Genomic DNA, 14,433 nt, shown 5'->3' with positions numbered 1-14,433 from the left:
GAACGAATTGGTGGTTGCCAGATAGGAGAGGTATTTGAGGATGGGTGAAAAAAGTGAAAGGGATTATGAAGTATAAATTTCCAGTTATTAAAATAGTCATAGGAATGTAAGATACAGTATAGGGAACATAGTCAATAACATTGTAATGACTATGTATGTTGTCAGATAGGTATTAGACTTATCTGGATGATTACTTCATATGGTATATAAATATCTAATCTCTATGTTGTACACCTGAAACTAATATTGTATGTCAACTGTAATCGAAAAATTTTTTAAAATAGTAATAAATGAGCAAAATAATGAGGCGGCACATTGCAGTTACTCTGGGAGGATCATTAGGTAATATTGTTGTAAAATTGTTGCTGATCTTAAAAGATGAATATGAGAGACAAAATGATTACTTTTCTCTAATTTCAAGAATGTAGCCAAAAAGAGCAAGAAGGAAGGAGGCTGGCTCTACCATTTACTTAGCTTTGTGACTTTGAACAATTTATGTAAGTTCTGTGAGACAGTATTCTTAGCTTTAAAATTGTAATAATTCAGGGTTTTGAGGGTAAGAAAGATGAAGTATGAAAAATGCTTAGAATGAAGGCACTCATATATTTCTTTTTCCCTTTCTCTGAGGTTAATAGGAATTTGAAACAAGTGGTTGGAAGATATTTTTTTTTATTATCCCCTTGTGCTAATGAACTGTTCAATTGGCATAAAGTTGTTACAAAAAATTATAGCAATTTTTATTGAGTTCCACTGTCTTAGTCCTTTTGGGCTGCTGTAACAAAATTTAATTCTCACAGATCAGGAGGCTTGGAATCCAAGTCAGAGTGTTGATGGCATTGATGTCTGGGGAGGGCCTGCCTTCTGGCTCACAGATGGCTGTTTTCTCCGTGTCCTCACATGGCAGAGCTGTGTGAGCTCTCTGAAGGGCACTGATCCCATCTCCTGACCTCGGGAACTTCCAAAGGCTCCGCCTCCAAATATCACATGGGGCGTTTGGGAGGAGGGGCACAAACATTCAGCCTCTAGCATCCACCCTAAACTTTTATCTGGGAGATAGTACCTGTTTAGTTTTAAATTATCATTTTTCCTCTCCTTGAATTTAAGTTGTAATTATTGTCTTAGAAAATTCCCCACATAATTTCTAAAGCTCTATTAGTTGATACAATTTTAGATCAAGCATAGAGTGGATTATGTGTCATGGAATATAGAATTGTTTATTTTCAGTTGTTTGTACATTAGAAGTAAAATAATGGGTCTTCTAAATCAATGCTTTCTACATAGAACAGCATTTTAAAACTATTTAAAATCAGAAACAGCCTTGAGATTCCTGGAAAAATGTACATATAACATTTTTTCATAAGTCTTCAAATGGTTCATGGACCTCTTAAAGACTGTTCATGAATTGTAGATTAAAACCTAGCTTTGGGTCTATTATGAGCACACACATATTGACCACCTGAATGTACAAGGCACTTTGTGAAATATTACTACTGTAAGAGCACCATGAAATTTTTATAGTTACGTATGTAAACACCATCCACTTAGAAATTGAGTTCTTGTGGAGTGTATTTTTCTGGTAATTAGTAAATTTTCTCTCAGAATTTTTAAGTTCTGCTAGCCATTATATAGCTTGCCATTTTGTCTGTATTGGTAGTTTTTTTTCCTTTGGATCTGGAGTTAGAGCTATGTGCTAATTAATTTGCTTTTAAATACCATTTAGATATTATTTCTGTCTTATCTTCAACCTAAAATACACAGGGCTTCAGGAAGATCTTATATAAGAGCAGTAAAATGTATACTTCATGGCAACATTAAGTGAGTAAAAGTAACATTTTATTTTTCATTTTATTAAATAGCACCAATAACTCCAGATAGTGGTTATTCAGCAGCCCATGCAGAAGCCACTTACGAAGAAGACTGGGAAGTGTTTGACCCGTGAGTTGTTTTCTTTTTCCTTCCTTCTTAGCAGAGTGAAAGGTCCATGTGTGGAGAGGTAGCTGGGTGGTGTACTGCAAAGAGCATGTAACTTATAGGTAGTAATACTTTTACTGAGTTATTCAAATACTAATTTGCATATTTTCAGTTTTATTTATGTTTTACATGTTTGGTTTACTAATTTAAATATGGATTATTTAATTATTTAATAAGGTGGGCTGAGTTTAGTAATATGTCTTATATTTATAAAAAGTAGAAATGTTGAAATTTTCTTAAAATTTGATTTATAGCTATTATTTCATCAAACATGTTCCACCACTGACAGAAGAACAACTAAATAGGAAACCTGCTCTTCCATTGAAAACAAGAAGCACACCAGAATTCTCCCTAGTTTTAGACCTGGTAAGTATATTATTTGCCGATGTAAGAAAAATAAAGGAGTTAAATTCTCTTTTAAAATACTAGCCCCAAGCACCAAAAAGAATATTAGGTGACTAAATAGCCTTACACATTTGCTATGAACCTGTCTTAGGTGTTCTGAAATGTTTTTGTTTTTTTACTGTTTAGAGTATTACTGATGTCCCCCATTTTTCCCTCTTGGCTCCTGCCCCAACCCAGGCCTTCACTGCACTTTTGTCTTTGTCCTTGGGCTATGCATATAAGTTCTTTGGTTAATCTCTTCCTGCACCCCTCTCATCCCCACCCTTCCTGCTGAAATGTTTTTATTTTAAGCTCGGTCTAATGCTTAGGGTCCCTAGCTTGGTTGATAACCGGTACCTTTTTATTATTTATTTATTTAAAAAAAATATATTTTATTGATTTTTTACAGAGAGGAAGGGAGAGGGACAGAGAGCTAGAAACATCGATGAGAGAGAAACATCGATCAGCTGCCTCCTGCACACCTCCCACTGGGGATGTGCCTGCAACCAAGGTACATGCCCTTGACCAGAATCGAACCTGGGACCCTTGAGTACACAGGCCGACGCTCTATCCACTGAGCCACACTGGCGAGGGCGACCAGTACCTTTTTAAATCTCCCAATAAAATTCTAATTTCATTTCATGCCTAGATTTCACCTTTTGGGTCAGGATTGTTTCCTTGAAGGACCAAATATTATCTAGGTCTCAGTGAGTTAACGTTTGCACGACCATACTTCTTTTTCTTTTTCTATTCTTGTTTTTGTGTATTATCTACTATCAAGGACTATTTATTAATATACTCTCAAAAGCATGATATCTTAATGCTAACTAATAAACCTTTAATATGCTCTATTGGTATGATTTTAAATTTTATACTTTAGGGTACCAGAAGAGCTTTAAAAACTGGATGTCTATTATATAATATTGGAAAACATTATTATAACTTAGCCTTTGTTACTGGTACTCTGTAACTGAAGATGTATTTAATTCTCATAAAGAATTTTGCATTAGGAAAAGCATATTATTTTAAACTAGAGGCCGAGTGCACGGATTCATCCACATTAAAAAGAAATTAATTAGAAGAAATATTTTAGAGGCCTGGAAGGGACTGCGGGAGGGCTCTAGGGTGTGTCCTGCCTGTCTCGCCCAGTCCCGATCAGCCGGACCCCATCAGCAAGCTAACTTACCGGTTGGAGCGTTTGCCCCCTGGTGTTCAGTGCACGTCATAGTGACTGGTCGAATGGTCGGACACTTAGCATATTAGGCTTTTATTATATAGGATTATATAGTATATTAGCATGTATAGTTCTGTTTTGAGAGTTTAGCACCTAAGCCTTTGCCTGGCCAAAGAGATGTAAGAGAGGTATAACCATAGTGCTAAGTACTTAAGGTATTTATTAGAGGATAAATAGAAAGAAAGAAAAATTTGAAACTGATTATGGATAGTTTAGATTTGATGTGCAAAGGTAGTGGAGAAACTGAAAAAGATTTTGCTAGATTTTTATGTTAGGAATTGATATGGCAAGTTTGGCCATGTAGTTTTTAATTAAATATGAAGACAAATAGAAAAAGAAAGATAAGAATTGGCTAAGTTATTTTACAGAAGTGGATAAAGCAGAATGAGCAAAAGTTAGGCTATAGGTGAGGTAGTAGAATTAGTTGTGAGTCAATTGCAGGAAAGAATATCTTTTTTAAGGTGCTAAGAGAATACCTTGAAATGAGTAGTCTAGTGTGCTATTAAAAGAAAATGAGGTTATATTTTGCTGTTTGCCTCCACAGAGTTTAACTTTAGGTTAAAACAAAAACAAAAAACATTTCAGCTAGTAAGATGTGGAATCACAAAGTATGAACATTTGTGTTTCATTTTAATTCATCTTAAATGCATTGAAAATTTTGGGGTATAGTCATTAACAGTTCTATTAATTTTTTTTAAGTGTTGTCACTATAGAAGGAAGCCTCATTCTTTTTTTTAATCATTCAGGATTTGAGAAATATTAATATTTTCCCATATCTTAGATCAAATGATCTTTGCCTTATTCTTTTAATGAGAAAACAGGGCTTGGTAATGAAAGATGGCAAGTCTTCATTGATTTAGTTAAACAAATGGTTATGTCTGAAACATTCAACAGGTACTAAAATATTCATTTTTAAAAATGAAATTCTTTATAAAAGTTTTAAAGATAAGGAGCTATATGAATAGAATATATCTATTTTTGGAAGATATGTAATAGATTCTAAACTTCCATTTGTTAAATGTTTTTAAAAGCAGTATATATGTGGTTTAGTTAACAATAAGTTGGGCCCTAACCGATTTGGCTCAGTGGCTAGAGCGTCGGCCTGCGGACTGAAAGGTCCCGGGTTCAATTCCGGTCAAGGGCATGTGCCTTGGTTGCAGGCACATCCCCAGTGGGGGGTGTGCGGGAGGCAGCTGATCGATGTTTCTCTCTCATTGATGTTTCTAACTCTCTATTCCTCTCCCTTCCTCTCTGTGAAAAATCAATAAAATATATTTTAAAAACAAAACAATAAGTTGGAACTCAAAACAGTGGTTCTCAAACTGTGACTTGCATTAGAATCACCTGAAGGGCCTTTCTTTAAAATATGTTTTTATTGGGTGGTTGTTGGGTTTTTTTTGAGAGAGAGAGGAAGGAGGGCTAGAGAGATAAAAACATCAATTAAGAGAGAAACATCCTGCTCGCCCCCTACTGGGGATTGAGCCTGCAACCTAGGCATGTGCCCTGACTGGGAATGGAACCAGTGACCTTTTGGTTCATGGGTCCAGCACTCAACACTGGCTGGGCTGAAGTGCTTTTTAAGCAGACTATTGAGCTCCTCTCTTCACCCCTTGCTGAGTTTCTGAATTATCAGAAGTGGAGCAGAGAATTTTTATTTCTAACTGGTTCCCAGGTGAAGCTGCTTGCTGGTCCAGAGACCACACCAGAGAAACAGGGATTTGGAATGGGTTAGCGCAGTTGGTTCGAGTGTCATCCCAATACACCAAGGTTGCAGGGTTCAAGCCTCAGGGCACATATAAGAAGCAAGCAATAAATGCTTAAATAAGTAGAACAACAAAAATCAATGTTTCTCTCTCTTCTACCCTACCTTCCTGCCTCTCTCAAATTAATAAATTAAAACAAAAAAATTTTTAATAAAAAAAAAGGAAAATTCTATACACATTGCTCTGTTACACACAGTAATGTATGGTGAATATAAAATTCCATATTTGAATGGGTGCTTGAATAGATGTTTTTGGAGATCATGGATATATAAAATCATTGGAAATTTCTTTTAATATCTTGGTTCATTCAATATGTGTTTTTTATTTTAAGGATGAAACACTAGTACACTGTAGTCTAAATGAGCTAGAAGATGCAGCACTTACCTTTCCAGTCCTTTTCCAAGATGTCATTTATCAGGTAATTAAAAAATTTTTAAATTTGATTCTTGGCCTGTTAGATTAACATTCTGAACTAAGAAATTTTTTGTAAATTCTTTTTTGGTGAAGTTTAATGTGGTTTTCTATTAGATTTCATCAGTACTTTACTGATTTGTTAACACAGAGTAGAATCATACTAAATAATTACATAAAACAACATTAATTTGTTGCCACAAATACGTGAACTTTTTTACCAAGTGATCTCTGCTAGTTTTATAATGTATTTGCCAGCAGGTGGAGGCAGGAGCACTGACATCATAGATCCCTAAGAAGAACTTGCCAGGTTAATACCTGGTATGTTTTTCTCCCCTCCAAAATCCAAATGAAATAAAGAAAACTCATTCCTTGTTGGTCATTTTTATTTCCTTTTGTAGTAATATGGTCTGTAGATTGCATTTTGGTTGACCTACTTTATAATCACAAAATTCCAGGATATTCTTCTAGTTATTGCTTTATTTTAAAAATTTAGGTATAAGCATTCTCTCTCATCTGTGTTGTTGAACAGGTAACAGTACAAAATACTATAAATTACATTTTTTGTGTGTTGGTCATAGTTTTTACATTATGTTTGAGATTTTCCTAACATAAAATTTGAGTTAATATATGTGAATATACTTTGAAAATTGCAAGGAAAGTGCCTTTCTGTGGTGGCAGTTGTTATTTAATTAGTATTATCTTCATACATACCAGTTGTTGAATGATTGGGAAAAGGTCAAAATGTTGTTGTTTGTCAGGAGGTAGCTAACCTAAGGATTAACTAAATAAAGCCACAGAATGTTGACTATGAAGATGATGAAAAGGTGTTTTATGATTGTTTATTTGCTTTTAAAAGGCAGTTAGAACTTGGGTTTAGTTTTCAATATCAGAATTAAATAGAAGTTTGTGGTTCAGAGTCTACTTTACCTACTTTATCTTGTAATGAGTTATAAGAAGATTTATTTTAGCAGTTATTGTCAGTTCTAGTTTAACCTAGAAAGGTATTGTAGGTATGGTCATATCTGAGTACTATATTCATTTTCCTTTTATGGAAACTGATTTTAGTTCTGATATATGATCATAGGATGAGCAAAATATTCATACAAATAGGGGATTTATTCCTTTGTAACAGTATTATTTGGCTTAAGGTAAATCTTTTTCTTAATAAGGCATTTTCTGCCATAGGTTGTTCTTGTTTAGTGCACTTTAAGGACAGGAGTCTTTTGGAAAATAAACATAGTATAGAAATATTTTAGTTCTCTCTTTTTAGCTTGATACCTTTGTGTTTTTTGTTCAAAATTGCACTTAAAAACACTGGCTTTTAGGCTTTGAATTTGGAAAATAAAGCTGTTACTTAAAAATAATATTTTGAGTTGACTTTCTTAAGCTTTCAGATTTGGAGTTTATTTCTTGAAGATGGTTTTGATCTGTTTATGTAATTTTTAATAGTGAAATAAGAAACTTGGAAAGTAGGAGAGTTTGATTCTTCCCCTTCATGAGCATTTCTTTCCAGTGTGACCATAAAATTGAATTTTTCTTACTACTTTGACCATTTCTCCTTCATTTCTCTCCTTTATAAATTTCTTGTTATTTTCATGTGGATCTGGATAGTTGTCTTATTTTGAATAAAAGGCTTCCTAACAGTGCATATAACTAATAAAAATCCTATATGTACTGTATACCTCTGTTGCATTCAAAGAACTCTTTTTATTATATATTATGAGTTACACTTTCTAAAACTGAAAAATAAATGGTATGCCTAAATCAGGAGCAATAAAATGGGAGTTTGAATTTATAAGTTATAGAGATGATTGCAATTTAATATTATGATTTAGTTACTACATCATATACAGAGTTTAGTTCCCCTTCAGTACATTTTTGAGGATGTCCATAGTTAATATTGGGTACATTTCTTTGGATTTCTGGTTTTGGCATGGCTATTCTGTCTGCTTTTAAAAAAATAACTTGAAGAAATCTTGGGTTAGAGTTCCCCCAGTTTTCAGACCAGCAAGCTCCCTTTAAACAGGGAATGATGTCTTTTAAACTTTCAGTGGTGTTGTCTCCATCTACTGGCAAAGAAGAAATATACACAAGGGTCTGAGATGATCTAAGAGATTTTGGAGAAACCACATTATTAGGTAAGATGTAACTTACGTATTTAACCACTACAATATAATGTGGCCCACTTAAAGGTAGAAACCTGTAAAATACTGTATATACTCTTTTAAAAAGTAATGTATTGAGGTGAAATTCACAACATAAAGTTACTTTTTAAGTTAACAGTTCTGTGGCATTTATTTACGTGCTCTTAATATGTTAGTTTCCATAGCATGTATGTATATATACTCTTAAAAATAAAAGGGTAAAGTTAAGATAGGATCAGTTTCTTTCTCTGAATCAAAACCAGATAATGTCCTCTAGGGACTTATTTTACTTTTACTTTCTTTTTGTGGTAAGTTCATTATGGTTCGTTACCCAATTTTACTTCCACTTGTTATTTCTCTCTCTTTCAGAACAGTGTAAATTGTCTTACATGTGCTTCCATGATTGTCTATCAGGGGTTGGCAAACATTTTCCTATAAAGGGCCATTTGTTAATATTTTAGGTTTTACAGTCTCTATTGCAACTGCTTTTTCTGCCATTGTAGCATGAAAGTAGTCCTAGACAGTACATAATTGTTGTTAAGTATAGCTGTGTACATAACAAAACTTTGTTTATAAAAATAAATGACACTTTGAATTTGGCCCACAGGCTATAGCTTGCTGACCTGTGGTCTAATAATTATGAGAGTATATACAGTAAATTTACACATTCACATTCTTTCTAAGTGGCAATAGGCAATCAAATGTTCATCAGAATTCTTGTTAATATTTAGAGAAGTTTAAAATTATATCCATTCTAATCTGGTTGTGGACTTTCTTAGGTTTTTTTAGTTGTAAGTTTGAGGGGAAATTTAAGGTGGCCACTACTCACATTTAAAGATTGCCTAACTTCATGATTTACATTCTTCTTTTGATTGATAAGTAGGACTCAAGTTCATTATTTCAAGTCTTAGAATTTACTAGCAGGTAGATTATTCAAATCTCAATTTACTACCTTGAGTATACTTCAAATCCATTTTTAGGGGATAAAAAAATACCTAAAAATTTCAACTCAAAATTTGATGTATGCTACTACTGACACTATATGGATAGACAGATTACGGTTTGTTTATATGGAGAAAAAGTAATTCTAAAGAAGAACTGAATTGTTTTAGTGAGGTTATGGTACTTACAAAGGCAAAGTTTATAGATTTTTCTTTCAATGGGTCTAACCCCCTTCTTAAATTGGTACTTTTGCCATAAATTGTTTTACAATTAGTTATTGGGATAATAGTTATTTATAGAATGGTACAAATGCATTTGATATCTGGAGAACAAGTGCATGATCAGTTCCAATGCACATGTTTAATCTTTCTATTTAGTTTATATTGACACATTATCAGGAAATCCATCTCGTGGTGTTACTCAGTTAAGAGGTCTCCACTGTATTTAGTTTCTGTTCCTGCAGATCCACCAATTCAAGACTCTAGGTCATCTCACTCCCTCTTCCATCCAGAAGATGACTTCTATCCACAAGCAGGACTGAATCAAAAGACAGATTTTTCACTTAGCTCTTGAGCTGAACCACCTCCTCAATGACCTTCCTCTGTCTCCATCAAGAACTGGAGTTCAGTTTTTTGAAGATGTAATAGAGCTACTCAGCCCAAACGTGGCTTATTGAAGACAAAAAGAAGATGCCTCCTATGTTTCACCACAGTGCAGCCAAACGTAACTGTGTTGTCCAACTCCTCATTCTGTAAAGTATGGCAGGGGCATCTCATTTTTTATTCGGTTCACCTATAAGACTTTAGCCAGTCAGTGGCTTTCTGAAGATCAGTAAAATCAACAAACTTTGGGTCAGCTGTCCAGAAATCAGATTGTGGTAAGCACTCAAGGAGAGAGAGGATCCTTTAGGGAGCTACTTGCTAAAGGATACTTTATTAGTAGAGATTTTTATGGGGAAAGTTGGGAGGAGAAGTGGGTGGGAAATCCCATGTTTAGCAAAGGTCAGCCTCTTCACCATTATTATAGTTTGTTTTCTTGGGGACTTTTACAGCCTAGGATAATTTTCATAAGGATCTCGAATATCTTATACCACGAACAAGAGGCTTCTATCCCTTCTATAGTCTTTCCTAGGAAAGTCAGCATTATTTTTGGTTATGAAGAAAAAAACAATCATTTAGATGGAGGATTTTGTAGTAAATACCTAATCAAGTTTTTCCTTCTCTCAAGCTGTGACTTAAATTAACAGTAACCAAGAGGCATTTTGTTTTGACCTTCATAAAGCATAATTTTGTTGTACAAAAGTAGTATATATATTTGTGTCTTAAAACATTGGAGTCATGGACACTTAATATTGAGGATAATATTTTAGCTGGTCTGGAAAAATATTTTGAAAATTAATTGTAGGTAAATCTTAAAAACAATGTTAAGTAACTTTCCTATTCTTATTAGTAAGTATAGTTAGTCATTGGCACTCTTTTTTATCATAATTGTTCATTATTAATTTTTAGGTTAAAAAAGGAACAATATAGCTGAAACTTATAGTTATCTACTTCTCAAAGATAAAATGTATTTCATGGGGAACTCTATTCTTTATAAATGTATTAAAATTAAAAGCAGTTCATTAAAAAGTACATGGGAAGTTCTTGCTCAACTAGCTGAAAACGTTCTGTAAATTCAGGAGAGGTGACAAGTGATTACTAAGCATATTAAGTTTGAAGGCTTCAAAGTTTAGAATGTTTTTAAAGGCGACATTTTTATTTTACTACAAAGGCCATTTTTGCTCCTACAATGACTAAACTTTATTTTAATATAAGCACATTAGTATTTTATATATATATACACATAATGTCTGCTTTTACTTGAAAATTTTTCTTTGTTGCTAACTTTTACTTGAATGTATCAAGCTTCATTTTATCCCATTTGGACTCTAAGAAAATTCCTTTTTAAATTTATTTCTACTTAATTCAGTATAAGGTTTGCAGAAGCTTTTAGTTTAGGGATTGTTTAAAATTGTTTTTATTTTTATTGGTTGTGATGTTTTAGTATTTCCCTACTCATCCCCTGATTGATCCATCTACAAATACTGTCCTCACCAGCCATCTAACTCTTATTGGAACTGTGTGAAAAGATGACTGTGAAATCACCCAGTGGCTTATAAAGTTGAAGCCTCCGCAGGGCTTACCTGAGCACAACCCTCTTTCCAGGGGAGACGGTTGGAGTTTTGTGTCTATTCTCTGGTGTTGAGGTTAAGAAAATGTTAAGCAAGTTGAATAGTTATGCTATCAACTGATGCAATTCATTATTGCTGTCCCTCTTCTAAAAATACAGCTTGTAGCCATGGGCTTTCTCTTTTAATTAAGGTTGCCCAATTCTGTCCCATAGAATCATTCCAGCTATTTTCCTTACGATCCACTACTTTTAAACAGTAAGATGGATAGTAGTAATAGCTATTGGTAGTTTCAATGTGCCAGGCACTGTTCCGTTCCATGTGCTTTACATGCATTAATTTATTTAATCCTCACAACCCTATGAAATAGGCACTATTATACCCATTTTATAGATGAGAAAACTGAGGTGTACAGAAAGGTTAGATCTATGGTATCTTGATGTTTCACTTATTCGTACCATTTCATTCTTTACATTCCCCAGCGTTGTTAGTTTTCTTTTGTTGTTGTTTTGTTATTTTTGTTAGGTTTTCACTGCTTTACATTCTTTCTGCTGATGAAATAAATAGCATTCACAAATTATTTTTTAATTTAAAGATGCCATACTCTTAAGTGAGTTACATTGAATTTATCTTTTTTTGTGTGTGTGTGCCTACAACAGTGTAGTGATAAGTTCTAAAGATGTTTCACTTCAGATATGTTAAGGTCATATTATCTGTGTACTTAAAACCATTTAGAAATATTTTTACAAAAAAAGATTTACATGTAAGAAGTTTTGTTTTTTGCAATCACTTGCCAACAAATCGAAACTGCTTATCTTTGGGTGTTTTATTTCCTTTTTTGGTCATGCTATGAAAGTTATCTATGATAATAGGTAAAAGTTTAGTAAACAAGCAGTCAGAAATTATTCAGTATATATAATTTAACATTGCATACTTAGACATTAATTTATATTTAGACAAGTTTATCACACAATACTTATAATCAGTTTACAACTAGAGTGCTGTTTTAATGACTGCTCTTATTAAATCTAGTTCTGTTAACCATTTATGGCCTATTAGTACCATCTATACACACACTATAGAACATTCTCATTGTCTTCATGCCAAAGAAAATACAGGCTGACTGTCAGGTTTTGTTCATCTCAAATTTTGTTAATGTAATGTTATTTTTTTGTTGTTGTATATTTATCACTTTTTAATATAAAATTTAAATTTTGGTAAAATCAGTCCCAATATAACTGTTTTGCTGATATTATAATAATAATAATAGATTTTATCTTAAAACTTGAGTAATGAACATACAAATGCCTATTTTGGGTAATAAGTCTTATTGAAGACATATCTGGGGATTCTTATATAATTATTTCTTATAGCATACATTATTTTCAAACTATTAACATTAAAAAATATATTTGGTTTACTGGTAGAAGATTACAGCTATTTGTAATGTAGCTAGAATATGTCTTCAGTAAGACTTATTACCCAAAATAGGCATTTATGAACATGTTCAGACTAAAATGAGACTTTTGGCCTAGTCTTAAATTTGGGAGATGACATGCTTTTGAAGAGTTGCAAGTTTGAAGGATGGTTGTTGAAATACTAAGTAGAGAAAGCATGTAGAAAATAGGAAGTAGGCAGCTCAGGACATGAATCTTTGTTATTTAGGAGAAGAAAATAGTTGAGCATCTGTGGAATAGATTTTGAAGCATGCCTTTGTGTGCATCTGTATGTTAATGTATCTCTGTGCCCTAACACAGTAATTGATTATAGTCTCATTATACATACTCTACAATTGTTTTTTATTTGTTTCCTACTGGACAGTACTTGCCCTCTATATATTTCTGCTTTTATATATTCATCCAAATGACTTGGATCCTGCTGGCCCTATATCTCTATTTCTATTTTTCGTCCTGAGATTTTGCCTTTGCAGCAGATGGCAGAACCCCATGTTGTTCCAATCCTACCCTTGCTCACTGTAACTTTGTACCTTTCTCATATTCTTGTTTTTTTCACTAACCACTTCAGTTTCTGCTATGTCTTTTAATCCTGAAACACCTCTGTTCAAATGGTGATGTTGTTCTCAGGGTAGGAACTTTTACAGTCAACAGTTACTATATTTTACTATGGTAAAGAAACACCCTAGCAATGTATTCCCCCATCTTTAGTGCCACCTTTCATCCTCAGTAAGCACCTTTCGAAAGTAATATCATTTAAGATTCATTTTATATTTAAATATAGTCAAAGTAGTTGAATGCATAATGAAGTTATAGTTTTGATCTAATCTGGAATTCACTGTATAAGAAGTTGGAAAATGTCACTTTTGTACAGTGTTCCACTTATTATGCTTGTACAATATTAAGTAGAATTATTCCTCTAAAATGATGTGTGTTCGTGTTCAGAGGAAACATCCCAAATTACAGAGGCCCTGCTTATCTTAGTTTGCAATATGCAGAGCAAGTGATAACAGGGTTATTGAAAACAGTTGTACATATGTAAAAAAGAAATATTTTTTTGTTATTAAGTGCATGTGATAAAAACTTTAACAACTAATAGAAAGCTCTGATATTTCATGGTTTATCATCCTCGTCGAGATGAAGTAATTACAAAAAAAAGTATTGGCAGAATTGATTATTTTTTCTTAACCATAATAAATCTGTTTTGAAAACACCCATAGTTAATAAAAAATGATTTGTTAGTTAAGATAGTAATATATCTAAAATCTGTCAGTTACTTGGATTACCAGACAAGTAAGGTGCGTGGTTTTCAACCAAGGCCACAAACTATACTAAATGTTTTGAGATGAAAATGTTAAAATTAATTAGCAACTCTAGTTAAAGTTTTGTAACTCATCCTAAATTATAGTGATTGGATACTGAGGATTTGGTTATTTTTATTTGCTAGGGGTAGGAGTACTTGGCTTACTTTGTTTTTGGTTAGTCAGTAAATTGAGATAAAATGCCTAATAGGATTAAAAACAAGTACACCTTTATCATTCTAGTCTGGGGGTGGGGTCAGATGATATTAGCATATTAATGTTCAAAATTTGTCTTACATGCATGATCAAGTTGTTGAAAAAATTTATAGTTGTCCTTATTTAGTCATGTAAATTTGCCTGTGTTTTATCTATATTGTTTAACTTCAGGCAGTTCTATTTCATTTAATCGACCAGTTTTTATCAAGTTCTATATATTTGGCATTGTTTTATACCCTTTGGGCGTTGGAAATTACAAAGATTGGTAGTACATAGTCCTTAACTCCTAGAATCCTTTGCACGATTTCACTGTTCTGCCCCTAAAACATTCCTAGAACTAGATTTTTAATTTGTTGCCACCACAGTTTTTTGTTGTGTTTTTTAAAATCTCAATCCAAGGAATCTGGTAGATGTTCTGCAAATGTTTGTTCATGGTATTCGAG

At 33.2% G+C, this 14,433-nt stretch overlaps 1 protein-coding gene across 5 annotated transcripts in view; it reads left to right on the top strand.

The window, feature by feature from the left end:
* CTDSPL2 (CTD small phosphatase like 2) overlaps positions 1-14,433 on the top strand; it is a 103,012-nt gene that overhangs the window by 75,574 nt on the left and 13,005 nt on the right. For all 5 annotated transcript variants that reach the window (XM_008143079.3, XM_054716284.1, XM_054716283.1 and 2 more), the window contains 3 exons: positions 1,857-1,935; positions 2,226-2,337; positions 5,684-5,770. In XM_008143079.3, coding sequence (XP_008141301.1) covers positions 1,857-1,935; positions 2,226-2,337; positions 5,684-5,770 — 278 coding nt within the window. The remainder of the gene's footprint in view (positions 1-1,856; positions 1,936-2,225; positions 2,338-5,683; positions 5,771-14,433) is intronic.

The sequence above is a fragment of the Eptesicus fuscus genome, chromosome 5, assembly GCF_027574615.1.
Source record: "Eptesicus fuscus isolate TK198812 chromosome 5, DD_ASM_mEF_20220401, whole genome shotgun sequence".
NCBI lineage: Eukaryota > Metazoa > Chordata > Mammalia > Chiroptera > Vespertilionidae > Eptesicus > Eptesicus fuscus.
This window is presented reverse-complemented; position numbering and strand designations above follow the sequence as displayed.